Source organism: Seriola lalandi, unplaced genomic scaffold (assembly GCF_002814215.2).
Source record: "Seriola lalandi dorsalis isolate HSWRI2012SDOR001 ecotype SW California unplaced genomic scaffold, Sedor1 jcf7180002054692, whole genome shotgun sequence".
Taxonomy (NCBI): domain Eukaryota; kingdom Metazoa; phylum Chordata; class Actinopteri; order Carangiformes; family Carangidae; genus Seriola; species Seriola lalandi.
The window spans coordinates 640,607-666,809 of NW_019525245.1; the positions used below are offsets into that span (position 1 = coordinate 640,607).

General features: G+C 38.9%; 3 protein-coding genes across 9 annotated transcripts; 2 read left to right on the top strand and 1 right to left on the bottom strand.

Moving 5' to 3' along the window:
- Nucleotides 1-367: 367 nt before the first annotated feature.
- os9 (OS9 endoplasmic reticulum lectin) lies at nt 368-11,493 on the top strand. Of its 3 annotated transcripts, none has more exons than XM_023423630.2 (15): nt 369-566; nt 1,007-1,189; nt 3,105-3,168; nt 3,269-3,345; nt 4,694-4,792; nt 4,936-5,137; nt 5,395-5,550; nt 5,666-5,781; nt 6,268-6,328; nt 6,618-6,700; nt 6,821-7,024; nt 7,151-7,352; nt 7,778-7,945; nt 8,495-8,604; nt 9,413-11,493. In XM_023423630.2, exons 1-15 carry the CDS (start codon nt 396-398, stop codon nt 9,548-9,550), a joined length of 2,034 nt encoding a protein of 677 aa, XP_023279398.1. In that variant the 5' UTR covers nt 369-395; the 3' UTR covers nt 9,551-11,493. The 3 variants fall into 3 exon arrangements, with proteins under 3 accessions (XP_023279400.1, XP_023279398.1, XP_023279399.1); XM_023423631.2 differs by having other exon boundaries at nt 6,621-6,700; XM_023423632.2 differs by lacking the exon at nt 7,778-7,945 and having other exon boundaries at nt 368-566.
- Nucleotides 11,494-12,354: 861 nt separating this feature from the next.
- c1galt1lb (core 1 synthase, glycoprotein-N-acetylgalactosamine 3-beta-galactosyltransferase 1, like b) lies at nt 12,355-20,276 on the top strand. Of its 4 annotated transcripts, none has more exons than XM_023423667.2 (4): nt 12,355-13,117; nt 13,211-13,480; nt 15,912-16,576; nt 17,638-20,276. In XM_023423667.2, exons 2-4 carry the CDS (start codon nt 13,255-13,257, stop codon nt 17,947-17,949), a joined length of 1,203 nt encoding a protein of 400 aa, XP_023279435.1. In that variant the 5' UTR covers nt 12,355-13,117; nt 13,211-13,254; the 3' UTR covers nt 17,950-20,276. The 4 variants fall into 4 exon arrangements, with proteins under 4 accessions (XP_023279435.1, XP_023279434.1, XP_023279436.1 ...); XM_023423666.2 differs by having other exon boundaries at nt 12,355-12,913; XM_023423668.2 differs by having other exon boundaries at nt 12,355-12,505.
- tac3b (tachykinin precursor 3b) lies at nt 20,242-25,961 on the bottom strand. 2 transcript variants are annotated; one of them, XM_087178587.1, is made up of 7 exons: nt 25,929-25,961; nt 21,883-22,000; nt 21,587-21,698; nt 21,473-21,502; nt 21,345-21,386; nt 20,559-20,629; nt 20,242-20,485 (listed from the first exon to the last, which is right to left on the bottom strand). In XM_087178587.1, the coding sequence occupies exons 2-6, from the start codon at nt 21,994-21,996 to the stop codon at nt 20,580-20,582; spliced, it is 348 nt and encodes a 115-aa protein (XP_087034713.1). In that variant the 5' UTR covers nt 21,997-22,000; nt 25,929-25,961; the 3' UTR covers nt 20,242-20,485; nt 20,559-20,579. The 2 variants fall into 2 exon arrangements, with proteins under 2 accessions (XP_087034713.1, XP_087034714.1); XM_087178588.1 differs by lacking the exon at nt 25,929-25,961 and adding an exon at nt 23,664-23,780.
- Nucleotides 25,962-26,203: the final 242 nt, after the last annotated feature.

Below are 26,203 nucleotides of genomic sequence, written 5' to 3' on the forward strand. Positions count from 1 at the left end.
GTTAATCTTAGAAATGATCAAAGCAGTAGTCTGGTGTTACCAATTGAGAAAATAACCCGCATTATAATAATTTGGCCAAATTAGCTGTTAGAACTCCTTATCCACAAAACCAACGCAAGCCTGGTTACTGCCTTAAAGGGTGAGTTTAATTTGTGGCAAGGCAAAGCTGGACAGCTGGCATGTACGCTGTTTTAGAATGATGGTCGATATTACTAAGGCAGGGGCACCGCCCCTTCAGTGTATGCCAGTGTCCTAATCTAACACACATACAGAACTGGCAAACCGTTGACGGACACAAAAGTTAACCAATGACAGAGCAGTGCTTGCTACATTGACCAATCAGCTGCTCCCATGTCAGGCTCCCTGTGTTTTGTTGTTGTCTCGCAAATGGGGCTATGAGGAGAGAGTCAATCATCATGGCTGTGTTCTCAGTACGGTGGCTAAAAAGACTGTATGTTTTCTTGTTGATATGTCCACTCTGTGCCCCTGCCTTCTTGAATTTGGAGGAGCTGAACGAGATGAAATATGGGATTCAAATTCTTCCCGATCCCGTCATCCTGGGGCAGGTGAGTGAGGATCTTTGGGGAAGCTAATGGTTAGCTTGCTAGCTAGAAAGTAAGCTTCCGTTAGCTAACGTTAAATATCGTAAAATGCCGTTAAATAGCTTCCTTTTTAACGCAAATAAAGAGTAATCTGCCTGTTAGTTGAGTTTAGCTTATTTTTTAAAATATACAATATGCTTGGAATTTACATGTTGAAGCTTTATTTTATGAGGTTTATTCTGAAGTGACCTACGCAGCAGCCACTGTTGACAGCTGTCACAACACAACCTCAGTGTCTTCGCTTCCACCTACCTGTAACTTCCTCACATTATAAATAACTAACTATAACTATAGTAGCAAAACTAGGTAGTTAATGAACCATAAGTACTTGAGCATCTTTCTGCTAATGTGTGACATTGTCACTCTGAGATACTGTATTTTTCATGACTGTGTGTCTCCTTTAGACCAAGACGGAGGAGGTTATGATGGTGTCCAGTAAGTACAAGCAGCTCTATGAGTGTCGACTTCCAGCCCAGGCTGTCCGGTTTCATCAGGATCCTGCATCTGAGCCGGACTCGGAGGGGTACACTGGACCAGACATTCCAGACCTGCTCAGTCCAATGCATAATGCCCCGTGTCTAGTGAAGGTTGGTTCAAATTTGCTTGTCTGTGAGGTCTATTAGTCCAGTGCTGAATCTTTTTTTCATTCAAGGCAGAGCTGTTTTTGATGCAAACTTTATCACACTGACCACACCTGTCACTCAAACGTATTCAAGCAGATGTCTGTAAATATGTGTGACTGCAAAATAAGCACACTGAGAAAGTACCAAACAATCACTGTGTATTGAAAGGTTTGTCTGCATCTGTTTGCGTTGCAATATTGAGAAGGAGGACAAACATTAATTGGCATTGGCAACATTTTGACCTTTTAAGGTCAAAACAGGCTTTGTATACAGATAGAAATGATAGCTCCACCCGCAAACAGGAGATCACATGATATGAAAAAACACACCAAAACTATCTGTGATATACAAAAAACACTTCTGACACAGGACAAACTGTATATAATACAATAAAATTCAAGAAAACTACAAGGCACTCTCTTTTGGAAAAACAATTAACATGCCTTTATTATCATGGCATGGTCATGGTAAACCTAAAAACATACCCTACTTCAGGGGGTCACTCCCTGATGAAGGCTCGATGCCATTTTAATTGTTTAAAGAAGAGAGTGCCTCTTAGTTTTAGTTTTAGTTTTTTTCTACGTGTATCCCATCCAAATAGCACTTCAAACAAAATTTTAATCCAGGGAGCACTCAGGGACAAGAAATCCAGTAACTTAAATGTGCTGCCATTAAGTAGATGTTTAAGGAGGAAATGGTTACTTATAACAGTACCCACACACAGATGATGAAATTTTCAAAATGAACATCATAACTAATTTGTTTTCAGCTACACAATAAAGTGCAGCCAATGCAAATTGAAGCTCTGTCAGTATAAAAAAGAGGACCATGTTTCTGTATTACTATATGTTTTCACTGGTTCAGCTTAAAGTTTAGTCAAAGTTCCATCAACAATGTTGAAGGATCCTTGGATTTAATAACTGGTCGAACCTCCTTTGTCACCAATAACCTCAAACAAGCAAAAGGTTCAGGAGGAACTTTGGACCACTCACTTCATAGGATGTTAGTTTCATCAGTAAATATAACATTTTCCCAGTAGTGTTGTGGAGTGTCCAGCTGCTCTTTGGCAAACTTCAGGGGCACGGCGATGTTTTTTTGTGGTGTCCTGCCATGGACAGAGTGTTAACCAGCTCCAATGATTATTTTACACCTTTAGCTGATACTCTGAAGTTCTTTGTTACATTACTGATCTTCTGTGTTGAGGTTTTGGGAGTCATCTTAACTGGGTGCCAACTTTTAGGGAGAAGAGCCACAGAACTAAATCATCCTCATTTATAGACAGTTTGTCTGACTGTGGACTGATGACTTTTTGTGATGACTCTCTAACCTTTTCAGCTTTATGCAAATCAACAATTCTTGATTGTTGTCTTCTGAGATCCCCTTTGTGGGGCATGTTTTACATCAGCAGATACTTCTTGTGATCAGCAGCGTAGAAGAAAAAGGTTTTCTCAACAGCTGATTGTAGTGTCGGGTTTTATCTGGGCTTCATTTTTTAATTGACACCGTAATCATGTTTTGAGCCTTTTTGTTTGTAGTTTATACGTTTCTTTGTTTAATGTGCCTCTTTTCGTTTTGATGCACACACACTAGAGCCTAATACTCTTATTCCTTCCTGCATCTTGACATATTGATTTTAATCATCCCAATCACTGAATCAGTGATCAACCAAAAAGTGGACTCAAAACAGTGAGGTGGAACGTTTTTTACTAAGGCATCGTACTAAGCTATACTTGTTAAAAAGATATAACCATGTATGTGCAGGGAAAAAAGATGATGATTATGATATTGTTGATGATTTTAAGCAAGTAGCCTAAATTAAAAGGAAAATGTGTCAGTAATTACAGTATTTTGAAATGTTTGCTGTCTGTGTTTCATGCAGACGAAGGACTGGTGGACATACGAGTTTTGTCATGGTCAGCATATCAGACAGTACCACCTCGAAGGTGAGAACATACCGCTGTGTTTTGAATCTATGTATTTTATTACTGTTATTGCTGTAACAGATGAGCTGATTTTGACTTTGAGATGTTGTTCTCTCCTCAGACACAGAAATCAAAGGGGACATTCTGTTTCTCGGTTATTACGAATCTGAGTTTGATTGGAACAATGAAACGGCAAAGGTAAAATTGCCTTTATTGTGTGGTATCATTTTTTTAATTTCAGATTTCTTGTATACATTAAAAAGATGTAACATGGAATTGCATGATTGCATAATATAAGCTGAATTTTATAGTTGTATGTGGCATTGCATAATTTAAAGTTGAATAAATCCTAGCCTAATTCAGTATGTGGGACACTGACAATTGCCCACATAATTTACTGAGATCTAGTTATTTTATCCATGAGGGAAAAAAAACAGGTGTCAGTCCTGGTGCTACAGATAAAAAAAAAAAAAAAAAAGGAAAGCATTAAAGTTTTGCTGTACATCATCACGTGCTTTGCTCTTAAAATCAAACACAATAAAGTCCCAGTTAAGGACAATATGCAGGAAGAATTGATTTATGTATTTTTAAATGCACAAGACTATCTCAGGCTGATATAATACTCCTCAGTAATGTGCAGGAGGGATTAGCCTACTTTTGTCGATATTCTTCATTTGTCTTCTGCTGTGATGTCTTTATACAGAAAGCACATTATTTTACACTGTGTCAAACTTCCCAACAAGTGTACATGGCTTGTTCATAGTCATTTGTTGACATTAGTGAAAACATGAAGACGGTTTCATAGGGCTTTTAAGCTGTTGATATGTGCTGTTCATATGGGCCGTAGTTAGAGAGATTTACACATTATTAGTTTAGAATGGGTTGCACCACACAAACCAGTTATTACCTAGATATTAGCTGTTACAATATATTTATACCAACTAACTGTCAGATGTAACTTTCCTTAGCTACCTGAACAAACTGTCAACACTACATTTTCACAGTAAAGACTGTCAGAGGTAAAATGGGATACGTTTGTCGTATCTGATCTGATAGGTCAATGATGTGATCTTTGAAGATTTTAAGTCAGTTTTTATAAAGATACCGCAATGTACTTCAACAAACATCATGACAAAATGATATGCCAGTAACTTAAAGGTCGGTTAGGTGACATAATGGGATATTACCCTCTTACACTTAACTACAATAATACAGATACGTTCTGAAAGATATTTTCTCTATCTATGTACAAATAGTGTAACACCTACATTTGTAAAATATCGGGTCAAACATGTAGGTTTAATAGTTGTTTGGCTTCTTAAAACCATTATTTTAGCTGGTGCTAGTAGTTACTAAGAACTAAGAAGGAAGGACATATTCAGGACCAAGCGGGCCATGTCGAACTTTGTGGCCACATCCATTAGACTCATTGAGTTAGCCTTGGGCCTGACCTTACTGACCCCACTCACCAGCTACTTTCTATCTATAATGTTCAAGAATATTACAAATCAGATGCATTAAAACATATTTTCTGTTTGTTTCCCAGGCCTCCAAACAGCACAGACTGAAGCGCTACCACAGTCAGACCTATGTAAATGGCTCTAAGTGTGACATAAATGGAAACCCCAGAGAGACTGAAGTCCGGGTGAGGAATTTGAATTAAGGAGACACTGCCTCCATAGTTTTGTCTGTTTTACCACTCCATACAGAGATGTGAAGTCAGTTTGCATAATGTTCCAAATGATGAATCCTAGACACACCTAGACGGTTTTACTCTATTATTTCCAGTTTGTGTGTGAAGAAGGCTCAGGTGACTACATCGCACGAGTGGATGAGCCCCAGTCGTGTCGCTATGTGCTGACAATTCACACCAGTCGCACCTGCCAGCATCCATTCCTGCGGCCACCATCAACCGCCAAACCCCAGGGTATCGTGTGCCAACCAGCGTTAAGCGCCCAACAGTATATGGATTACGTCAAGGCGCAAGTCTGTGAGTTGACAAAAATGAAGGTGACTGTGATGCAGCATTTGGAAACTAACATCAGTTAGGGAGCTGAAGGTGGTAAACATACAAATGTTCAATTGTTTGACATGTATTGTTAATTAGGTGTATGGTATTTGAAATACTGATATCCACTGTCTAATTTTAAAACCATAAGAAATACGGAGACATGACTGTTCTTTCATTCTTTCCTTCATTCTTTTCTTTCCCTCCTCCTCCTCCCTCCTACATCTGTCTGTTCCCAGCGGACACAAAGCGTAAAGTGGAGCAGATCTCAGAGGAGCTGAGGAATCTTGATGAGATGTTAGCCGGTAATGAAGCGGCAGATGGAGCAGTGGAAGTAACACCAGAAGAGATATCAGCTGCACCCAGCGATGACTCAGACCACTCAGACAGAAAAGGTGCAATTTTTTACACTTCTGGGGAAAATGATAATCTCGACTATGCCTGGGGTAAATGTAGATTTCACAAAGCTTTTCTCATGTGACACCAGTGGCTGCATCTATTTTGAAACAGACACTGCTGATGTATCTGAGGATGGTGGGTCAGAAGAGGCAGAGGATTCTGATTTCTGGGAGGGAGTAACAAAACCAGAGACTTCAAAAACGACTCCTTCTCAACAGGAGAGTCAGGTATAGACACATTGTATGTCTTAGAATCAGTTCTCCCTCTGAATGAATGATGCCTTCCTGGAGTCTGTACATTGACAGTGAATGATAGGCTGACTAATTGAGTGTCTTCATTCAAACAAGTTTACTGTAGTGTTCAAGTTTTAAAATGTCCATTCCACAAAATCTAGTGTACTAATCATAATTGATTTCATTTATAATATGTTATAGCAACACTATAATGTGTTAAATTGACCGTTTTTTTTAATCTTATGTGCTTTGTGCTTAGAGATGACTAAATTGATAGATTATTGCAAAATGTTATAGTTCATTGCTGTCCATATCATCTAAATTTGTGTTTACAATAATTGTCCATGCATTAATGTTTAAGTGTGTAAAAAGATTTTAGTCAAGATTCCTCTCCAGTCAGAGCCCATTTGACCACTAGAGGGTGTAGGTCGACACGTTACCATTTCACAACGCCTAACTAACCTGATTATTTCCTCACAGGCAGCAGATGACGTTGATGACTCACTTACAGACAGTGGAGTCATTGATGATGGTGATGAAGGTAATGCAACACACACACACACACACACACACACACACACAGAAGATCAATCCTATTTATGATTATTCTGATCACTTTACAGCACAGTTCATTTAATGTCTTCTGATTGCTGCTTCAAACGAGCCCCAAAAAAGATTACAAGAACCACAGTCTTTTATTTTGGTGCAGTTTGCTGTCTAATTTGCAAAGTGAACGACTGTCAAAACTTAATGGTGATTAGTTATGCATTTATTTTTTGAGCTGCTGCTCAGTGTAAGACTTTGATCTCATTGAAATTAATCTCTTTCAGTAGAAAAATTCAACTTTAAAATCATCACTGACCCAGCAGACCTGATGAAATTTGTCCAGCACCTCAAAGAGAGTAACAGGAAGGTCAGGACAAGATGTCTGCGATACTTTTTTTGTATACCTCTCTACCTCGATTATCATTTTTTTCTTTGCAGTGTGTGGATATTCTAATTCAGTGCAGCATTTTTTTTTTTTTGCTTTTAGAAAGCACAAAACCAAGCCAAAAGTCGAGACGAGAAACAAACAAGCGACAGGGTACCAGAGAAGCTCGGTGAGGAAGAGAAAGATGAAGATGAACGCCTACTACAGGAGTTTGAGGATGAGATGGCTGACCTCTCTGTGCCATCTGATCAGATTGAAGAAATAAAGGAGGAAATGCAGAAGGAATTTGACAACATCATAAATGAGGTTTCAGACCATAGTTAATATGTGATTTTAACACTAAGAATGATGCATATTAAAATATTATATGGCAGATCTTACACATAATGTATTGTTATTCTTTCACATGAGTGGCTTTTCTCTGTCCTGTAGGCCCAGCAGGAATTGGAGACTGAGGGCCTGAAAGGGGAGTTCGATCGCACTCAAGCAACACAGACACTAGAGACGACACTGGACAAGCTACTTGACCATTTGGAGGAGAAAGACGTCCAGGACCAAGAGCAGCAAACAGCAGGAATTCAAAGATCCAGAGACCCGACCAGGGGCAGCCCCAGCCTTGCTCCAAAGCAGCCAGGTAACCAGGCCGCCTTCCCTTCGGTGGTTACTCTGTGTCCACCTCCATTATCTTCATATTTCATCCATATGTACAGTAGATGCCTGTTATGGCATTCTCATCCCAAAATAGATGCACACATGGACTTAGTTTGATGCAAAAACAAACTGAATCCACAGAAAACTCATGATATCAGATTAATATTTTGAATTTTCTTTGGCTAGTTAGTGGTCTTTCCTCTGCTGCCATTGATGTATCTGTGGGTGATTTTCAGTAATTAAATCAAAATTTAAATAATCAAATCAAATCCGTGACAAATGTAATGCTTATAAGACAGTGTTTTGGATTCCATTTTCTTGGCTCTTACCTCCTCCATCCTGTGGCCCTGCTTGGTGGGTTTTGAGGTGAACTGTGTTGTTTGTCCCTCTTCTGTCTCGTCACCCCAGACCAAGCGGCTGACGACCATGTTAAGATCAAAATTACTAAGTATAAGACGGGCAGCAGCCCTGATGGGGAGGTCAAAGTTCAGGAGATGGGCGAAGGAGACCCCCAGTGGCAGCACATAAAGGACGTGGTTAAAGAACAGCTAGAGAAAGCAGGACTGAAGGCCGAAGGTATGAAGGGGGAGTGCCCGAAACACTCACGGCCTTTTCTCTCATTCATCCGTTATCTTGAACATACAGTTCTGTATTTATTTGCTCATTTGTGTCAAAAAGCATACAACTGTCAGATTCAGGTTATTCAGGTTAAGCCATTCAAATGACATAAATATCATGCGGAAATAAACAGAAGTATTTCCCCCATTTTCATGCTGCAAGCAATTAAACACTGTATTTACTGAAGACCAAAATGAGTAGCAGGACATTAGACAGGAGACCCGTTAAATTAGGTATTTTTTCTTTAACAGAATTGCAAAATTAAGCATCATGATAGCAAAAAAATCTGATTAGTTAGCTGACGCTTATCTTAAGGACAGACAGAAATGAAAAGTGTGTCCACCATGTGTGTTCTTTCTTTTTCATCCACTGTTTTGTCTATACCATTCTTCATTATGATTATTTGTTGCTTTAACATGTGGTACGGTATCCTTATTCAGAGCAACTTGGAAGTACATGTGTTTAACTTGAAAGCCACCCTTTTCCGCTGCTTTGTTTTTTTTTAAGGTAAAATTGAGGTCAAGATCTTGACAAGAAAGAATGCAGAGGAGGCCGGTGATCAGTGGCTGACTGAAGAAGATACCAAGTCCTTCAGGGAGCTCCTCATAAATCTCCTGGTAATTTCAGTAATTGCTTTTTTATTGGGTTCAGGATCCTTGTGGGTGTGACTGAGCCAGCACCACACTGTGTTTGCTGCGAGGTGTAGTGTTTGCTTAGAAAATAATTTCAGCCTACATGTGACTGACCATTGGATCTTTTTTTTTTTGAATACCCAATTAACAAACTATAAGTCTTACATAGATGTTAAATCATTGGGGTTGTAGTCATGAAATATTTACAGTATACTGACAGATTTGACTTGACTTCATGGTGTGAAGTTGGTGCAAATGCTGGATTGTTTCAGAAAGTTACAGAAATGGTTAGAGTGTTTCTTTAACTTTGTGAGTGGGAAAAAAAACACAACAAATTGCTGTTTTATGGGGGTTAGTTATTGGACTGTTTCTTTGCTGGGAGTAGTTGCTAGGGAACAAGCTGTTGGGTGAGGCTTCATATTTAACAACAGGTGAGATACTTTTGCTTCCAGGAAAGATCTGGTTTCTACATTTCAGGTTCTAGGTTGTCAAATACAACTGACTGACTAAAAAGTATTTTAACACTTGTATAATAGAAAAATGTCCACACAATGTGCTTGATATCAGATGGCACATAACTATAATAATTCACCACCTTTTTTCTATTAGTTTTCACTTAATTGAAACTTTGCTTCTTTCACTTGAACTTGAATAACTAGTTTCTAGAAAACTGTCAAATCTTATTAGCTCTTTCTTTTGCGGGAAACAATTTTACTTTTTTTTTTTGTCAGCAAGTCAAATAAACATTTGATCATAAAGTTATTTTCTAACATACCTCGTTTTAATCCCCCAGACTGGAGGCACAGAAGAAGTTTACAAGGAGCAAAAGAGGCAGCAGGAGTTGGAGAACAACTATAAGTTTGTGTGGGGAGAGTCGCAGGAGGAGTCCCAATCATCCAGCACCTCTGACTCGGACGATGTGGACATATGAGCTTGTCCAGTACATTCAGTGCACTTTTTGTGATGGTGAACTCCTGTGGAGAATAGCAGGGAGGGGGACTCTGAAGTGCAGCAGCAAATTTGAAAAAGAGACCACATGGTTGAATTATTGCTATAAAACTGGCAGATAATATCAACTCACTTGTTTGCACATTCAGAAAATCTGTCCGTGTATTTTGACTAGGCAATATGTGTCTTTAGTAGGCACCATGTATATGTTGCACGATGAAACTGCAACGTGTCAGCTGTACTTACGCAGCTAAATGGAGTTATGCATTTTCCCCTTTTTGATGGGATTCAGTTTTGATAGATGGCTTGAATAGCCGAGTGATATATGAACCTTTTTAAAAATATTTCAGTGAGTTTTACTGAATATTTTCAGTTTAGTTCTGAGGTTGTCTGCAGCACATTGTGTGTCCACAGCTAAATTACTACTGGCATTTGTTTTACATGTTACCTTTGCGACAACAAACTGAATGAGTGTTTCCACAGGTTGATTGTGTGTGAAAATGAAAAACCAAGGACAAATACTCAAGGGTTCGTATCTCACTTCCTCTTGTCTTTGAAAATTTGAAACTCTGACACACTGCGTTTTGCTGATAATATTATCAGCAAACACACAGTAGATTACAGAAGTGTTTGTAAACCTAATATTTTAAAACACAAACTTTAACATTGTCTCACAAATATTTTGGGTTTCCCTTGGGTTGTCATGTGCTATTAAAGGGATTCAAAAGAAAAACCCTTAAAGGAGTGTAGGAAGAAATCTTTTGAGTGTGTACTTGTAATTTGGCAAAGGAAAACAAAGAAAGATACACTGTCAATCGCATTCAGTCTACCAAAATAGTGAATCGACACAAAACTTTTCTATGGATCCTTCAGAGGTGTAATTAAAAGGGCTGGATTTGTATAATTTGTGTATAATTGTGGCTACTTGGAACTCAACCTGTACATAATTATTGCTTGAATATGTTTTTGAATTGATTTGTGGTATGTTAGCACAAATTCAGTGAGACTTGAGTCACCTGAGTAAATATGTTCAACATTTGTGACAGTGCAATCTTTAATCTTAATTTCACGGTGGGACTGAGTCATATACAAACTTTTTTCAGACACAGGACTGAGGCATTTTGTCCCAAAGATGCCAGTGTCCAAAGGCTCAAGTTCAGGCTGGAGTAAACAGAAAAAAGCTTCAGGAATTTTGGGTGTGTTTCTTTACTTAGCCAGTTGAATTTGCCTTCTCAAATATTACATTGTTACACCTTCTTTTTATCTGATCTGGGGCCTGTGATCACGAAGCAGGACTTGTGAGTTATCCAGTTGTGTGGGTTTTCCTGTGTCGCGGAAGGGAAGAAAATCAGCAGTCTTAAAACAAGCTTCAGTCTGCTTTAACACTCTTCACTCATGAGTCATTTTAATCTTTATGCTTCAGCTGCACACATTTGTAAACCATAACACTTTACAGCAGAGCCACAAAAGATAAGTTTATCAATGTATTCTTGAACAGAGCTGTTTTACTGTATAAGGGATATCATATTGTCTTCACAGTCTGACAAAAGTCCACTTGAGCTGCCTTGTAAATATGAGTCTTTGAGCACTCTTTACTATTTATTTTTTTTTTAATAAAAAAATACCATAGGGGTCCTCTGGATATCATCCAGCTATTTATTTTTTGTTATAAAGTTAAACGTGTTATGTTTGTATTGTATCCTGCATTAGATGAACATCTGCATGCTCTCAGGATTTTATTTAATTTGCCCACACTGAAATAACAACTGGGTGAACCTGCTGAACAGTCTGAGAGTACAACTACAATGTGGAATAAGGTAGCACTGCTTTTGTGTTTGTCATGCCAGCAATCTTAGAGTTTGTAGCTGCTATAATACAAACGCACCCAACCTCTGGATTTAAGCAAATAAAGTAACATAAATGTGATTTTTTTTTTTTTTTTTTAATGTGACATCATGGTATAAATGGTCACCTTGGTGATTTACTGGCAGTCGACCAGTAGCTTATGTTTGATTTTTCATTTGTTTAATATGACAAATATCGGGATTATTATTAGAAAGCTGGGCAGAAGTTAAAGGTTTTGATTAGATTCTGACGAAGGATTTCAGCCATATTGGTTGTCCAAATCATTTTTCATGCTAATGTTGTGATTAACCAGATCCGTTTTGCAGTGTCAAATAATTAACACAAAAAACCTGGGGAAAGTGAGTGTTATTCCGTCGCAGTACTGGTAGTTAGTCCACCAAAGTACCGTGTGACTGAAATCAACAAAAAAATGCATCATCAATATGTCTGACAAGTGATACAAAATAAATAAAATTGGATCCATCATATGTCACATCCTGGACACATTACTCTGCACTCAAATTTCACTCTTATGCTTTTATTTGCATCTCTTTTGCTGTTGTGTGCATATGTGCCGTGATAACTTCTGAATTCAAATAATGAATATTTGGGATTTACCATTGAAGACTGTCTTGTGTTCAAAGATGCACGTGATTAACACAGAATAGTAAATTGGAATACCTCATGTTTGACAAATTATTTGGTGGTAATGATAATTAACATATTCAGAAATGACATATTATTCTTGCCTACATGATTTGTATTAGCTGCTTTTAACACTTTAAACTACCGATATCAGTATTGATATCTGTGATCATGGCCCTGGTATCACCTGACTTCGGACTGAAAACAAATTTTGTGGTGTTGCCCACCTCTGCTGTTTGGTATCTGAGTAGTTAGCGGAACTGCCATGTACAGTGGGGACCAATAGGCCCCCCGGGTTCACAAAATCTTCTGCAACATCTGTACTGTATCTGCAGGAGGACACGTGTCTGTTGTGCACACAGCGCTCTTCTTTTGAAATACTTGACCGGAAGTAGCTGTTTGTCTGGACAGACTGCAGTCAGATAAGTTAGATGTAGTTTATGCAGCGGTATGGAATAATTTTACGTTTGTGTTTCAGTCTGGTCCGTACGTCATTTTCATTGAACTACTGGCCGTAGTCCAATTAACATTCATGTCGTTAATCCCGCTCGGTCAGCTAACTCTGTAACGTTTCCGTTAGCTTTGTTGACACGACAGGAAAGATCATCGCTAACTTAGCACTGAAGTTAACGCTAGCAGCGTCGTTCACATAACGGACTACCCAGTCAGCTAACGCCTGCTACCTACACCTAGGCCAGGAGCCACTCATTAAAGACTGACAATTTAATTTAGTTTTTGTCATAACGGGAGCCTTTTAATAGTTGGCGTTTTGGTAATCTTACCCGCTATATAGCCACTATAACTGTTAGCAACATTTTAGTGCGGCTAGCTGAGCTGAGTTACGGTTCAGAGGAAGGTAAGGAAATCGCTACGTCGTGGTCAAAACGGGCTTAGTGTTTGCTTTTAAAAGTTGACATTTCCACTTCTGATGAAGTAGCTGGAGGATAAGAAAGGTGCTATGGTGTCTGCGATACCGCTGGTCAGTAAACCACACCTTTAACGGGGAGTGACACATAACAGTTCCCATTTTGTCGCTTCTTACTCGCCAACACACACAGCGGTGGGACTTTACATCTTTAGACTGGGCACATTGTTGTGAACTTGTGTGAGACTTGTGTCCATGTTGACCATATTTTTCCCCTGTCTTACTCAGCACCTGCCAAGTTGAAGACCTGACAGTGAGACACCCGATCCAGCATGAAGGCCCTCGGATCCAGATTCTCCTTCTATGCAGGTTTTGTGGTGGGAACCTTTACACTGTACGTGTTTCTGCGGCAGCTGTGGTTTGAGAGGACCTTGACAGCTCAGCAGCCCAGCAGCTTGAACAAACTTCATGACCACCAGCAACAGCTTGAGGAAGAGAGGAAGATATGGAAGAAAGAAAGGTCTGCTCTTTTCAACCTGAAGCACCCTCATCATACAGGTAGGTTGGAAGCTCCAAAACATTTCCATGTGCACCAACTTAGAGACATACTTAAATTCCATATCCTTTAGGTTTTGTATTATTTTAAACACTTTTCACCATACTTTCTTGAGTCAGTAGATCAAATCTCAGCTTCCGTGAACATGTAATTACTGTGTGCTTACTAAGGGAGTGTGCCTGTCCCTCTCAGGCGCTGCAGTCAGATTTAATGTCCCTAACTAGTTACTAATCCAAAACTCCAGCTCCGACTTTCTAAATAAAGTTGTTCTTCATACACAATCTTACACCCAGACCGATTCCTGATCGAGTATTACCTTTCTCTGTCTGCCTTGGAAGCAGGTAAAAAGGTGAGCCAGAAACTTATGACAGATACAATGCAGTAAAATGTGTAACGATCCGAGTGCATTTCAAATCTAATCTGCTTTAGATAGTTTCAATTTCTGTCACTCAGATTTGACATAATTCATTATTTGTAAGAGTGTAATCAATTAAAGTTTGAAAGAATGAACGACAGAATTAGATTGAACCTGGATTATCTATCTTATGTCTATGTTATCTAAGTGTTAAGACCCAACTGCACCCAAATACTGTGGGCGCATAGTGACCGCAACTTATTGACTCTCTATCAAATTTGCTGTCATGGCAAGTGACTACAAGCTTTAGACAGTTTTTTGTCAGTTTTAAAATTCTCCTGATTGATGCATTAAGGCTGATAAATATTCTACAGATCAAAAGAGTTAGTGTTATTTAATAAGTAGACACTTTCATCCGAGCACATAGAATATTTTTACCAGGTGCCACAATATAACTGGAATTGTTTCCACTTTCAGTTGTACAAATTGTAGTTTACACTGGCCAAGTAAATAATATTTTCCAGAGCCAGTTAAATTTGATAAAAGTTCCTCTAACTTTCTGGTCATCTTGACTTGCTGGAGCAGTTTGACTTCATTTCACAGACAGACAGATATGCGTCACATTAACAGAATAAGACACACGCACACAAACAAACGACATGCGTGAAAGATACCAAAGATGAACTGCTTCCTCTTAGATTCAAGTCTGAAGGGGACGCACTCTGTTGTGTCAAATAATCATTTTTAAGTTCCTACCACAGATTTAATTTAATTTAAACAACTAGTCTAAATGACTACTTGAGACTATCAAGTATCAGTTAAATGGAGTGAGTCAAATATGTCATACTCATATCATTTCATGAGAAATCCTTTTTTTGGAGTAAATACATCCAATTCCACTTTTTTGGGTTGTGTCTTTTTATAGGGAATTGTTTTTGCTCTCACTTGCTGTTGCACAGCTGTAGCATGCTTTCACTTTAATGTTTAACTGTCACGTGGCGTTATCGTACGTTAATATGATATGCTCGGCATCAATGTCTTAACATGCACTTAAGTAACTGGCTTTCAGAAGTTTGGTGTATGTTTGACATTGTCCATTGTGGAGAGCTGCGCTCTCTGAGTGCCCTTCTAATTTGTTAGTCAAACGAGTCACACCTTTGCATGTGTCACAACATTGTTCAGTCATTGCACTGTACTCAACTTAATGCCACACTTTTTAAAAGATTTTATTTGTTTCTGTTGTGTGAATTGTAACACTGACTAGACACAAGTTCAATCCTGTGTGTTCGAGTATTGGATATGGAAAGAATGTCAGTAAATTCTACTTTATGCCATAAGTGCATGTAAGGTCACTGTATTTGTATTTCTAGGTGGGGTTAATAGTGGACCCGAGCTACAGGGTGTAGTTTTTTTTATTGTACTTACACTTCAGTTCATCTTTAAAAAGGACCTGATGTCTATATTAACTTTGTGAGGCATTTCCACCTCACAAATTGGCCAATAACCATTGAAATGTAAGTATAATATCAGCTGATGATATTTTGTCGAGTGAAGATGTTTTCAGTTCTGTGGCATTTGTAACCATTAAACTGAAAATACTTACCCTTTCATGTTCACCACCGCTGCACTGCTTTCACCAACTCAACTACAGCTATTGCCGTGTTGCAGCTGGTCAACAATGTTTGAAGTTGAAGATGAGGGTTGCCAGATCATAGTTGAGTATCCCCCATATCCCAGTTTTTCACTCTTTATCATAATAACCGACATTTTTCAGAAAAGACACAACTTAGTTGCTGCATAGATCTTACTGATAACACAGAGGGGAGTTAAAATGGCAAGATTGTTTGAGATGGATAAATATATTGGTGGGGCCAATTGAGCAACACCCTGACATGTCCCTACTGTCCATACCCAGTTCTACACCCATGATGAGAGCATATTTTCTTCCCAATGGTTGTTGTAGGCGACGCCCGAAGCACTCCTGTTAGTATTCTTTGTCTGCAGTTTTAAATGGATACTGTTCATTATGAAGACTTTACAGTGTAAATGTGATGTTGATGTTTATATCTCTTTACCAGGTGAGGATAGTCGCATGGCTGATGAACTATACAAAAAGGTGCGCATTCTTTGCTGGGTGATGACTGGACCCAGCAACCTGGAGAAGAAGGCTCGGCATGTGAAGTCCACATGGAGTCGTCACTGCAATGTTGTGGTCTTCATGAGCTCTGTGGAGGACCCCGACTTCCCCACTGTGGGATTGGGTACAAAGGAAGGTCGGGATCAGCTGTACTGGAAAACAATCCGAGCGTTTCATTATGCCTACGAGCATCATAGCCACGAGGCAGATTGGTTCCTCAAGGCAGATGACGACACCTACGTAATCGTAGACAACTTGCGGTGGGTTCTTGCAAACCACACGCCAGACGAGCCGATTTACTTTGGCCGAAGATTCAAGCCCTACACCAAGCAGGGCTATATGAGTGGTGGAGCGGGTTATGTGCTGAGCAAAGAGGCTCTGCGGCGATTTGTGGAAGGTTTTAAAAGCAAACAGTGCACTCACACTACCTCTGTAGAGGACCTGGCAATGGGACAGTGCATGGAGAAAGTTGGGGTGCTGGCTGGAGACTCCAGAGACACTGCGCACAGGGAGACATTTCACCCCTTTGTCCCTGAGCAACACCTCACTGCCAAGTTCCCCAAGAGCTTCTGGTACTGGAGCTACTGCTACTACCCCATCTCAGAGGCAAGTGAAGCAACTACAGCATTGTCAATATCTGAATCTGGTAGAGGCACAAGAACATTGGATTCTTGACAGTAGTGACTGGTTGGTTTGATATAGTGTTAAACTTTCCGGAAACCATTTCTTGTGACAGACAAACAAACGCCCTCACATTGGCAGGGTTTTTCCCAGCTTTTCAGAGGGCTAGTGCTGGGTTCTGGGCGGTGGTTTTGTTTGGTGGGTTTGGGATTATACGAAGTAGATTTTGAATTTTGAATTTTTTTTTTTTCATGTTGTTTTTGACCATTATCCTTGCCATGTTTGTGTAAGAAAATTGACAACACTTGCAATCACAAGAGGAGCAGCGAGACCTGCTGTATCCCATAGCAACATCAAAATTGGAGAAGGTAGCGATGTTCACTTAGTAAGTTAATTCCAGAGCACAGTGAAATATATGACAGGATAGTTAAACTTTTGGAAAAGCTTTAATCAGTCTCTATGTTCTACGTAAGTTAGTTAGGTTACCAATTTCTGTAGTTGTAATGCAGGCTTCTTTACTTATATCTTATCTGCTATCAGTATTATTAACATCGACTAGAATTATTCTCTAACAAAAAAAAGAAAGAATTGTATTTCTATTATTCTTTGAGGCTTATCTCATCGATGGTTTGCAACATGCTTATTCGAGTTGATGGTTGTAACTACTATCACATGTTGTTGGTTCAGAGAAATATCCAATCAGCTGTTTGATTAGCTGAGCTTGATGAGCATCTGTCACACACCAATCACTAAACATTCATCCAAACACTGATTGTTGATTGGCAGGTTGTTCGTGTTTCCAGCTTACCTTTCTGTTTGAGAACCCTTACCATTATTCAAACGTTCATTCTCATATGTTGCCTAAATACCTTTTTATGTTTATTCGGCTGAAGGCAATACACAAAAATACGAAAAAAGTCTTTCTATGATAGGGAAAACCCTGCATTTGTACCACCCACTCTTAATAAGATTAGAAAATATGACACTTGGATGCCTCTGTAATGTTACATAACCACAACATGTGTGTTTTTTCTTTTTTTTCTCAGGGTCCAAACTGCTGCTCAGACGTGTCGGTGTCTTTCCACTATGTAGATGCTTCACACATGTATTTATTGGAGTACTACACATATCACCTGCGTGCCTTTGGCTACAGATACCGTTACCAGCCCCCTGCCCCACTAGGCTATAATACTGAGCAGTCAGGGTCCTGGGACACTGCAGAAGGACAAGAAGAACTTGCTTCTCAAGTGAAAGGAAAAGGAGAGGGTGATGATCTGTCCAGGACTGAGAAGAAACAGGATTCAGATCCACCTCCTGCAGCTGGCAAAGATCCTCCTGTTGCGTCAGTGGACAAATAACCGTGCGACTGAGTAGGTGTGTGAAGGGGACTGTTATTTCAAAGAGGTGTGATGTGTGTTTTTAATGTTTGCTTATTCATTCTGATTATCTTGGCTCATATTTCTACAAGAGCAGAAGAAAGTCCACTTTGATCTGAGGTTTGCCCACATAGATGTGCATTGCCTGAGGATTCTTGAGCTGTAGGACTGCTACTAGTGTAAACTGTAACTGAAAGACTGGTTTTGATTAATCAACTATTTGTTTGGTTTATAATATGTCAGAAAATAGTGAAAAATACCTGTTAAGATATCCTGAAGCCCAAGGTGACGTCTTCAAATAACTAATTTGTCTGACGGACAGTCAAAAACCCCAAAATGATCTGTTTATTGTCAGGAGGGACAAAATAACAGCAAATCCTCAAAGGGAGGACCTGTACCACAGTTGTGTTTGGCATTTTTGGTAGAAAAGAAAGACTTGAACGATTAATGGATTATTGAAATAATTGCTCATTAATTTTCTGTTGAGTGACTAATTGATTAATAAACATTTCAGCTCTATTGATTATTATTAATGACATTCTGTAAGTGAAGGCCGTTTTCTGTTAGTCAATGTGAAAATGCAGCAAAAGTATTTTGTCGCAAAAATGATTTGAAAAATTTCTGATCTCTACATTCAGCTAAATAAAAGTTTTGTTAGCCATGATCTTGCAGCTCTAATCAAGTGCCAGTTAATAGTTAAATACATCTTACCGATATCCTTCCCAAAACTTTTAACATTTAAAAACACAACTAAGATACAAAGTTATTTTCATAGGAAATCCTTGTTTGGATGCATCTATATTTCTCTACAGCTAATTGAGCTACATTGATGAGACCACGATGCTTTGAATGGAAAGTCCAGGTGACGAAATTTATACATTCCAGCCAAAGATTTCCCTGTGGGATAAGATCAGACTGAGGACAGACAAACCAGTATTTGTGAACTTGGAGATTGTCGATTTAGTTTAATTTTTTACGACGTGTGTGTTCAGTCACACTCTGATGTGTTCTGTCATCCATCCTTGGTGGCCAGACGCACCTTCATCTGAATGAGGAAGTAGTCCCTTTTCGCACGTCTTTTTTTGGAATGAAACATGAAACTCGAAACCAAACCAGACATGGCACATCGTTTTCTATTTGTTCTTCCAGAAACTGGCCTTTGATACACACACTTCACAGTTCCCTGCATCTTCCCCCAGTGGACTCATTAGCTTGTGCCTTGTAAACTGAGATTGTATGAGCCAACAGCTGCACACATGACTTTGCACTGTGACATTACCATGATGAGAGTGATGCTTTCAGATGGAGTATAATTTAATTGAATCCCTCCAATGTAATGAGTGTGGCCTTTGGGCAAGCCAGCTGATGACTTGTTCATGACAGCTTTTCTTTCTTTTCTTTTTTGAATAGGCAAGATTTTTTTCTTTTATACAATTGTAGTTTCAAAAATATTGTGTATTTTCTAAATCCTGGGCAGGCCAGACATTTTCTGTTGTAGTTAGCACATTGTGTATATTTAAAATGATCCATAACAATTTCTTCACTACTTTGTAACCAAACAAAGTTTGGAGAGCTAATGTTATGGGAGATACAGTAATTACCAAATACAGAAAATGGTTTCAGGAATCAAAACGAACAAATTTGTCATTTAAGTTAAAATTGAATGCACTTTTCAGTGTTATTATTGCCATTTTTTTTCTTTTTAACCACTTAAACCTTTTATTCTCCTTCATTGTTAAAGATGTATGAGGTGACTAATGCCTATTAAAATGCCTTTTTGTAAGTGTTTATAATTGGTTTCCTTCTGTACATGATCACAGAGCATGTTCAGTTTTGTGTTTTGTGTTTGAAATGGAAAAAGTCCAGTTTAAACCAAATCAGCATGTTTGACTTAAGTTTCTGTTGAAATTAATGCACATCTTCCTTTTCAAGTGAAATAACAGCCTTTGGACATTTTAGTAGCAAAACACTTGACTGATATCGCTGCGTTACCATCAGTGGATCTAATTTCTGCTGGCCCAAACCCCTTGTTGATCTGAACTGCCACGTCTGTGTCTGATGGCGGTGATACAACACATTCAGTCCTCAACAATCTTCTCCAACATTCAAATTTTATTAAAGAGAAAGGTGTACAGTACTGTATTTATATTTCAAATGTATTTATGTTGGTATTGACATATGAATTGAGTCAATACTGTTTAATGTGTAAATGAGTTTGCGTGAGTGTGTGAGCACATGTGATCAGTGTGCAGGATTGTTTTCTGTGAACGGTACTTTAATCACTATAAATAAATGCATATTTTATTGTACATCTTGTTTTGCTTTACATTTGTTTACATGATATTACAGGGTTACGTCAGAACAATGTCCTGTGATGGTAGAAAAGCATTCATGCATGGTTAATATGGCTGTGGTTAAACAGCTTTAATACATGCCCTCACTTGACGGACTGAAGGAGTTGCAGTCTGTGTTGTGAGGGGGGGCGTAGTGACATCTCCATTACAGAAACCATTAGAACCTGAGTAGAAAGAACAAGCTTATGTCAGGAATGAAAATGAATTGCAGCGAGGATGCAGGTCTGGTTTTCTTACCTCTGCCTGATGATTGATGAATCAGCCTCTCCTTTGCTGAAAATACTCCTTTGTACACGGGCAAGCCGTTCCTGTTGTGCACAAAGAAAAAAACTGGTTCAAATTTACCGGCGCTGCATCACTATGCAGTCAAGAACTACTTATTACAATCACTACAGCAGAAGCCCTTTACGACAGCTCTTTGATGTTCAGTACTTGAAAGTTGACCAACTAGCGTATTTATATGAGGCTGATAAATTGGCCCGACTGATATTATCATTGAATAGTGTGTTGTGCCCGCTCTGCTGCAGAGCAGGGGAGCAGCTAAAGTTCAGCCAAGATCCTTCTTTTTCTGCTCTAATGTGAATATGCCTTTATTGTGATGGCTGTGGGAGTTCAACTGAACATGTCTACACTGATAGTGATGGCAGTGATGTTCAGGTTGTTCACAGTCGACAGTTGCCCTGCAAATGTCTTGCTAGCTCAGGATTTAAATTAAACTCTATTATTCCTTCTAATCAGAAGAAATCTCTCATTTACATACATTAGTGTTATACACAGGTTTACAATTAGGGTGCCACCATGGTTTGTCTGCTTCCTCCTAAAACCTTGATTCGATATTTTCCAACTGTAAACTGTATAGGAGTTGTTATATGTTTTTGTAAAATCTAAATATCAGTGAATATTGTTATCTTTAAAAAATCTAAGTTAGCCACAGAATACACAGTGAAATAGTGTCAAATGAATCAGTAGACTTTCATATGAATTGCTGTTTGAGCTGCTCTCAGTGTGGCTGAAGTCACTCACTTCTCCTCCCCAGCAGATCAGCTAGGATGTGGTCCATGTGTCCTGCGTAAAATGAACAGAGCATTTATTTTTATACCATAAAACCATCGGTTGGAGGTTCATCATTGAATTCATCTTCAAGTTCTTACTTTTTCTTGACATTGGGGAGAATCTGTGACCTGCAAGAGGAGTTACGTGTTAAATGAGTGTCAGTGAAAGAGTTATGGGCGTTTTATAGACGTTCACTGCAAATAATAGCTCACTGTTTGGTTGGGCTGCACTTCTCCTTCCCATTAGACCCACAAAGGTGTCGTCATCGAAGTCATCAAATCTCTTCGACTCTGCGTGTTCACCAACACAGCACTCTGGTTTAACCTGAAAGACAAGATGAAGGGAGAAAAATCATTTGTAGACTTTAGCAAATCACTGTCCATTTCAGCTGCTGTCTGTACAACTGTTAAAATCTGCTATTGTGAGCTGGTGGGTAAGGCCTAGAAATGCAGGTGTAACTGACGTGTCATAGTAACATAAAATTGTAGCCGGGTCTGTCGCACTGTACCTCTGTCAGTGACTTGTAGGTTTCCTCTTTACTCCAAGACCTCACAGGAAATAAGATGAGGAAGACCAAAGCAACCAGTGAAACAAAACTGCAGCAGTGTGGAGTTCTCTCCATTGCTCTGAAACAGGAACCAGTGCATTAGATTTTATAGGTTGTGCATATCAGATCTTCAGCCAATAAAAACACCTCAAGTCGCAGATGTCTCCTCTCTCACACTATGTTTTCACAGGTTTTAAAACTTCTCAGCTTTAAACTTTAAAGATGAGGGAGTGTCTTTCAATCCTTCTATTAACCTCTGCACACGGATGAGCCATGCATAAGCTCTTATACAATGAATAAAGACTAAATGGACCTTCAACAGAACCAGTACATTAAGTGCAATCAGTTTTTCACTGGATTAATGTCAGTCTGCAATAATCACAGCCTCTTCAACAAATGTGTCTCTAGTTGTCTTTTGATCCTTTTAATGAAATCAGTCTTTATTTTTGAGTGTCTCTACCCTGAGAGTGATATACAGTAGCTCGTACAAAAAATGTGAAGCACTGCATGTAATAGGCTGTTAAGCTCTTATAGGTTCAATAACATTAATACATGTCTGTGTAATGCAATATAGTTCAATGGCACCTCAGACCACATCCTCTAAAATGACCTCCAAGTTCAAGACTTCTCTAAAACAGTTTCAACGAACACAACAAGCCTTCGTTAAGTTAGGGTTTATTGCAACACTTTTTATTAGACTGCATCCATTTAGCTAGGTGTATTGCATAAACTGCAAACTGAGTGTTGAAAATGTTGTCATTGAAATCGACCAAAGGTTATAAGCTTCAAAGTTGCACTTTGAGAACAAGCACAGTTCTGTTTTCAGAGAGGATGATCACATGTGCGGGTCTGAAACACTCTCTAAACACTCTAAATAATCCCATAAACTCATATGACTTGATCATTAATGTTAGGCATGAGTAACTTATGATAGATTCTGCATTAATTCATTCATCATATTTTTATGAGGTGTGCATTATTTATACATTGGTTAAGCATGTTTTTTAAAAAAAATCCTTATTATAAGGCATTGCCAATTTTCTACAAACCTCCTAGGAAGTTTCCTGGAAACAACTACATAATTTGGCAATTTTAAAATAGAGATTGTGTCTATAATGGGTAACCTTCTAATGAATAAATTTCAGTTAAGTGATAGTGTAGAGCCTTTAGGTGGTGCTAAAATAGATATGAACAATACATTTTTAAAAAATGAATGAATGATCAATAAATAGTTACTTGGGTTTGGAGCAGTTTTTTCAAGGAAATTTCTGTGGAAATTAACGGCTTAACTAAAAGCTCACCAAACAGTCTCAAAGGTTTGTCTCTATCTCCAATAGTTAGTAGCAAATTAAATGTCTTTCGCCTACGAGAAACTTTCAACAAAAAGCAAATTACAACTTGGCAATGGTGGAACTGTACTGTACAGAATAATTAAGCTATAAATAGTCCAACATAAATAACTGCAATCACATCCTTACATAACGACAGACACTCTAATCTCTGACAGTATGAATTATTTATGAAATCTATATAAGACTGGACACTCAGTAACGCAGCACAGTAGTGTTTGGTAGAGAGGATTAGAAGCCAACCCAGTTTGTTCATTCATCAATTAAACCATGCAATTATTATATGGCAGGAAAATAAAAGCAGGAAATAAATGATTAACCTATCATAATGTCATTAGGCTCATTTATCACAACATCTGTTGTAAATTAGTGAAAATAACACAAAAGTCTTACCTGTTAACGGTGATTAAAAATCTCAATCTGGTCCTACAGTATAAACCAGTAATCTGTTCAACAGTTTACTCTGTACTAAAACTCTCTACTTTGTGCCAACTGAATACTGAATCTTTCTGCTCAGCAGCCTCTCTGTCCTAATTATTATAGTTCTTGAGCTAATTTGTAATCCAATTAGAGCTCCACCCGCCACCCAAAACCCCATCCCACCTCTACACACACACACACACGCACGCACGCACGCACGCACGCACGCACGCACCTCAGTTTGTAGCATCTTTCTCATGAGACACTGAATAACTCAAAGTGAAAGGTCTTTCACTTGCATTTTTGGATGCAAATGATATATATAAATATATAATAATCGATTAATACAAGGGAAAAAAGTCAAAATCATACATCTTCTCACTGGTTATTTAATGAAAATAACATCTTAATGTCAGTATCAGAGGCCCAATGAGTCTGAAAAGTGGAAGCCATCTCCATCTTTACACAGTTGCCACCACCCTTAACCCACAGTTAACTGGAACAATACAGATAAACATTGTTACATAGGGAGAAGCAACACAAAAGATGCAAAATAAGGCATCTAGCTGAAGCTACTTTGCTGCCCCTGTTAACTTTAAATTTGGTTTTGACAACTTAACAAACAAATTGCTTCAACAGATTAAATTTAAAAACAACCAAGTGAATAAAACAGACTGTGTATATATATGTATGTCTATCTGTGTGTGTGTTGTACACAAGTGGCAACCTCCAGGGCTGAAAAATGAAGCCAATACAGAAGTGCCATAGACTGCAATTCCTCAAATGGTCACTTCAGGCTGGATCCAAAAGTGATTCAATCCCCAGACTCTAAAAGCTAATCTTTAATCTTCCCCTTCATGACAACTGTACGAGGGATGAATTTTAAATAAATCCTTGTTTGTGGTGTTGGTGTGTTTTGGATGTTTTTGAATGTAAATATCGCACAAATAATATGGCTTGTTGTGCGATCAGTTGACTGACAGAACATGAGGAGGTGTGTGTTACTGGTTTTTGAAATTAGTGAAATTATAGAATTATTTCATTCATATTTTTATGCACTAAATAGCTTGTTAGTTTAGCTCATTAACTAGCTAATTAGACAGCAAATGAATTACTGCTGTACTAACAATGCTAATGGGAGCGGATGCTTGCCACAGTTATTAAGTTGGCATGCACCGAAGTCTTGACTCCACACACGCCCACCTTTTTGCCCAATTTGGATTAGCCAGGAGTTAGGCACTGCCAAGATTTCAACACAGGAGCAGCACACTCTGATCCTCGTATGTTTGTGTAATGACATTATACATGTGGAGGCTTGATTACTGACTGGAAAGACTGAACCCAGATAATCACACAGTGGGTAATATGTGATGAAACCATGACAAAATCTACATTTGAGCTTCCTTGTGAGATGTACATGACCTCATATTCTCAGCAGAGGGTGTGCACGTGTGTCCCAGGAGAATACTGAGTGTGTAATGTGTCTTTTTGAGTGAAGTTGACTTGACTTGGAAACTGTAAACGCCCTGCAAGCGGATATTGCTGTCCCGTCTACTCTCTGATTGGCTGGTGTGTCAGAGCAGGGAGCCCATAACTCCCACACTCTCTGAATGAATGACCTTCGTCTCTCCTCCACAAATGATAAGTGGAAGCCTTCTGACTGACCCCTTTGCTTCACACACAAAAACTGGGCTCTTAATTTGCTCATGACAGAAGTAAAACACACACTGACACACACACACACACACACACACACACACACAACAAGGAAACACTTAATTTCCTACTGCTTGACTGGCTTGAAGCTGTTACTGAAGTGTACTTTAGGAAATTCACTTTGCACTAGAGAAGCTTGTCCTGGTTTATTGACTTACTGTGTTGAATTATTGCTCTCTGTGTAATCTGCATGAATTCCTCCGTGTAACCATGTTTATACAATAGGCCGTATATAAACTGTTGTACTTTGTACTCCACTGAATTGATCTACAGCTGCATTTATATGTTACTTTGCAGGACAAACAAGCCCATATGTTTTGTTACTAGCCAGCTGGCAGCTACAACATTAAAGTAACAGTTCAGCATTTTGTGAAATATATTTATTCGCTTTCCTTCAGTAAATTAGATTACTAAAATCTGTTTTGCATTAAATATATGAAGCAACAGGCAGCAGGGGGTTAGCTTAGTTTAGCATAATGACTGGAAACAGGGGGGGGAAACCTAGTAACAAAATCTGCCTACCAGCACCTCCGAGGCTCACCAATGACTAATGACTACCTTTACCCTGGAACCATGCTTGTAATACTGCTCGTGTTCTGAAAGCAGCCACAGGAATGCAGTTTAGGCTTTTGTCCATGTCCTCTGGTGTGGGTGTGTGTGTGTGTGGGTGTGTGTGTGTGTGTGTGCTCGCTCACAGTTGCTGACCCCAGGAGAGTCACTCACACTTCATTAACACCATAATAACACCTCAAAACTTCTTTGAATCATTGGATTTCTAGTGCTGACAAATTTCATGT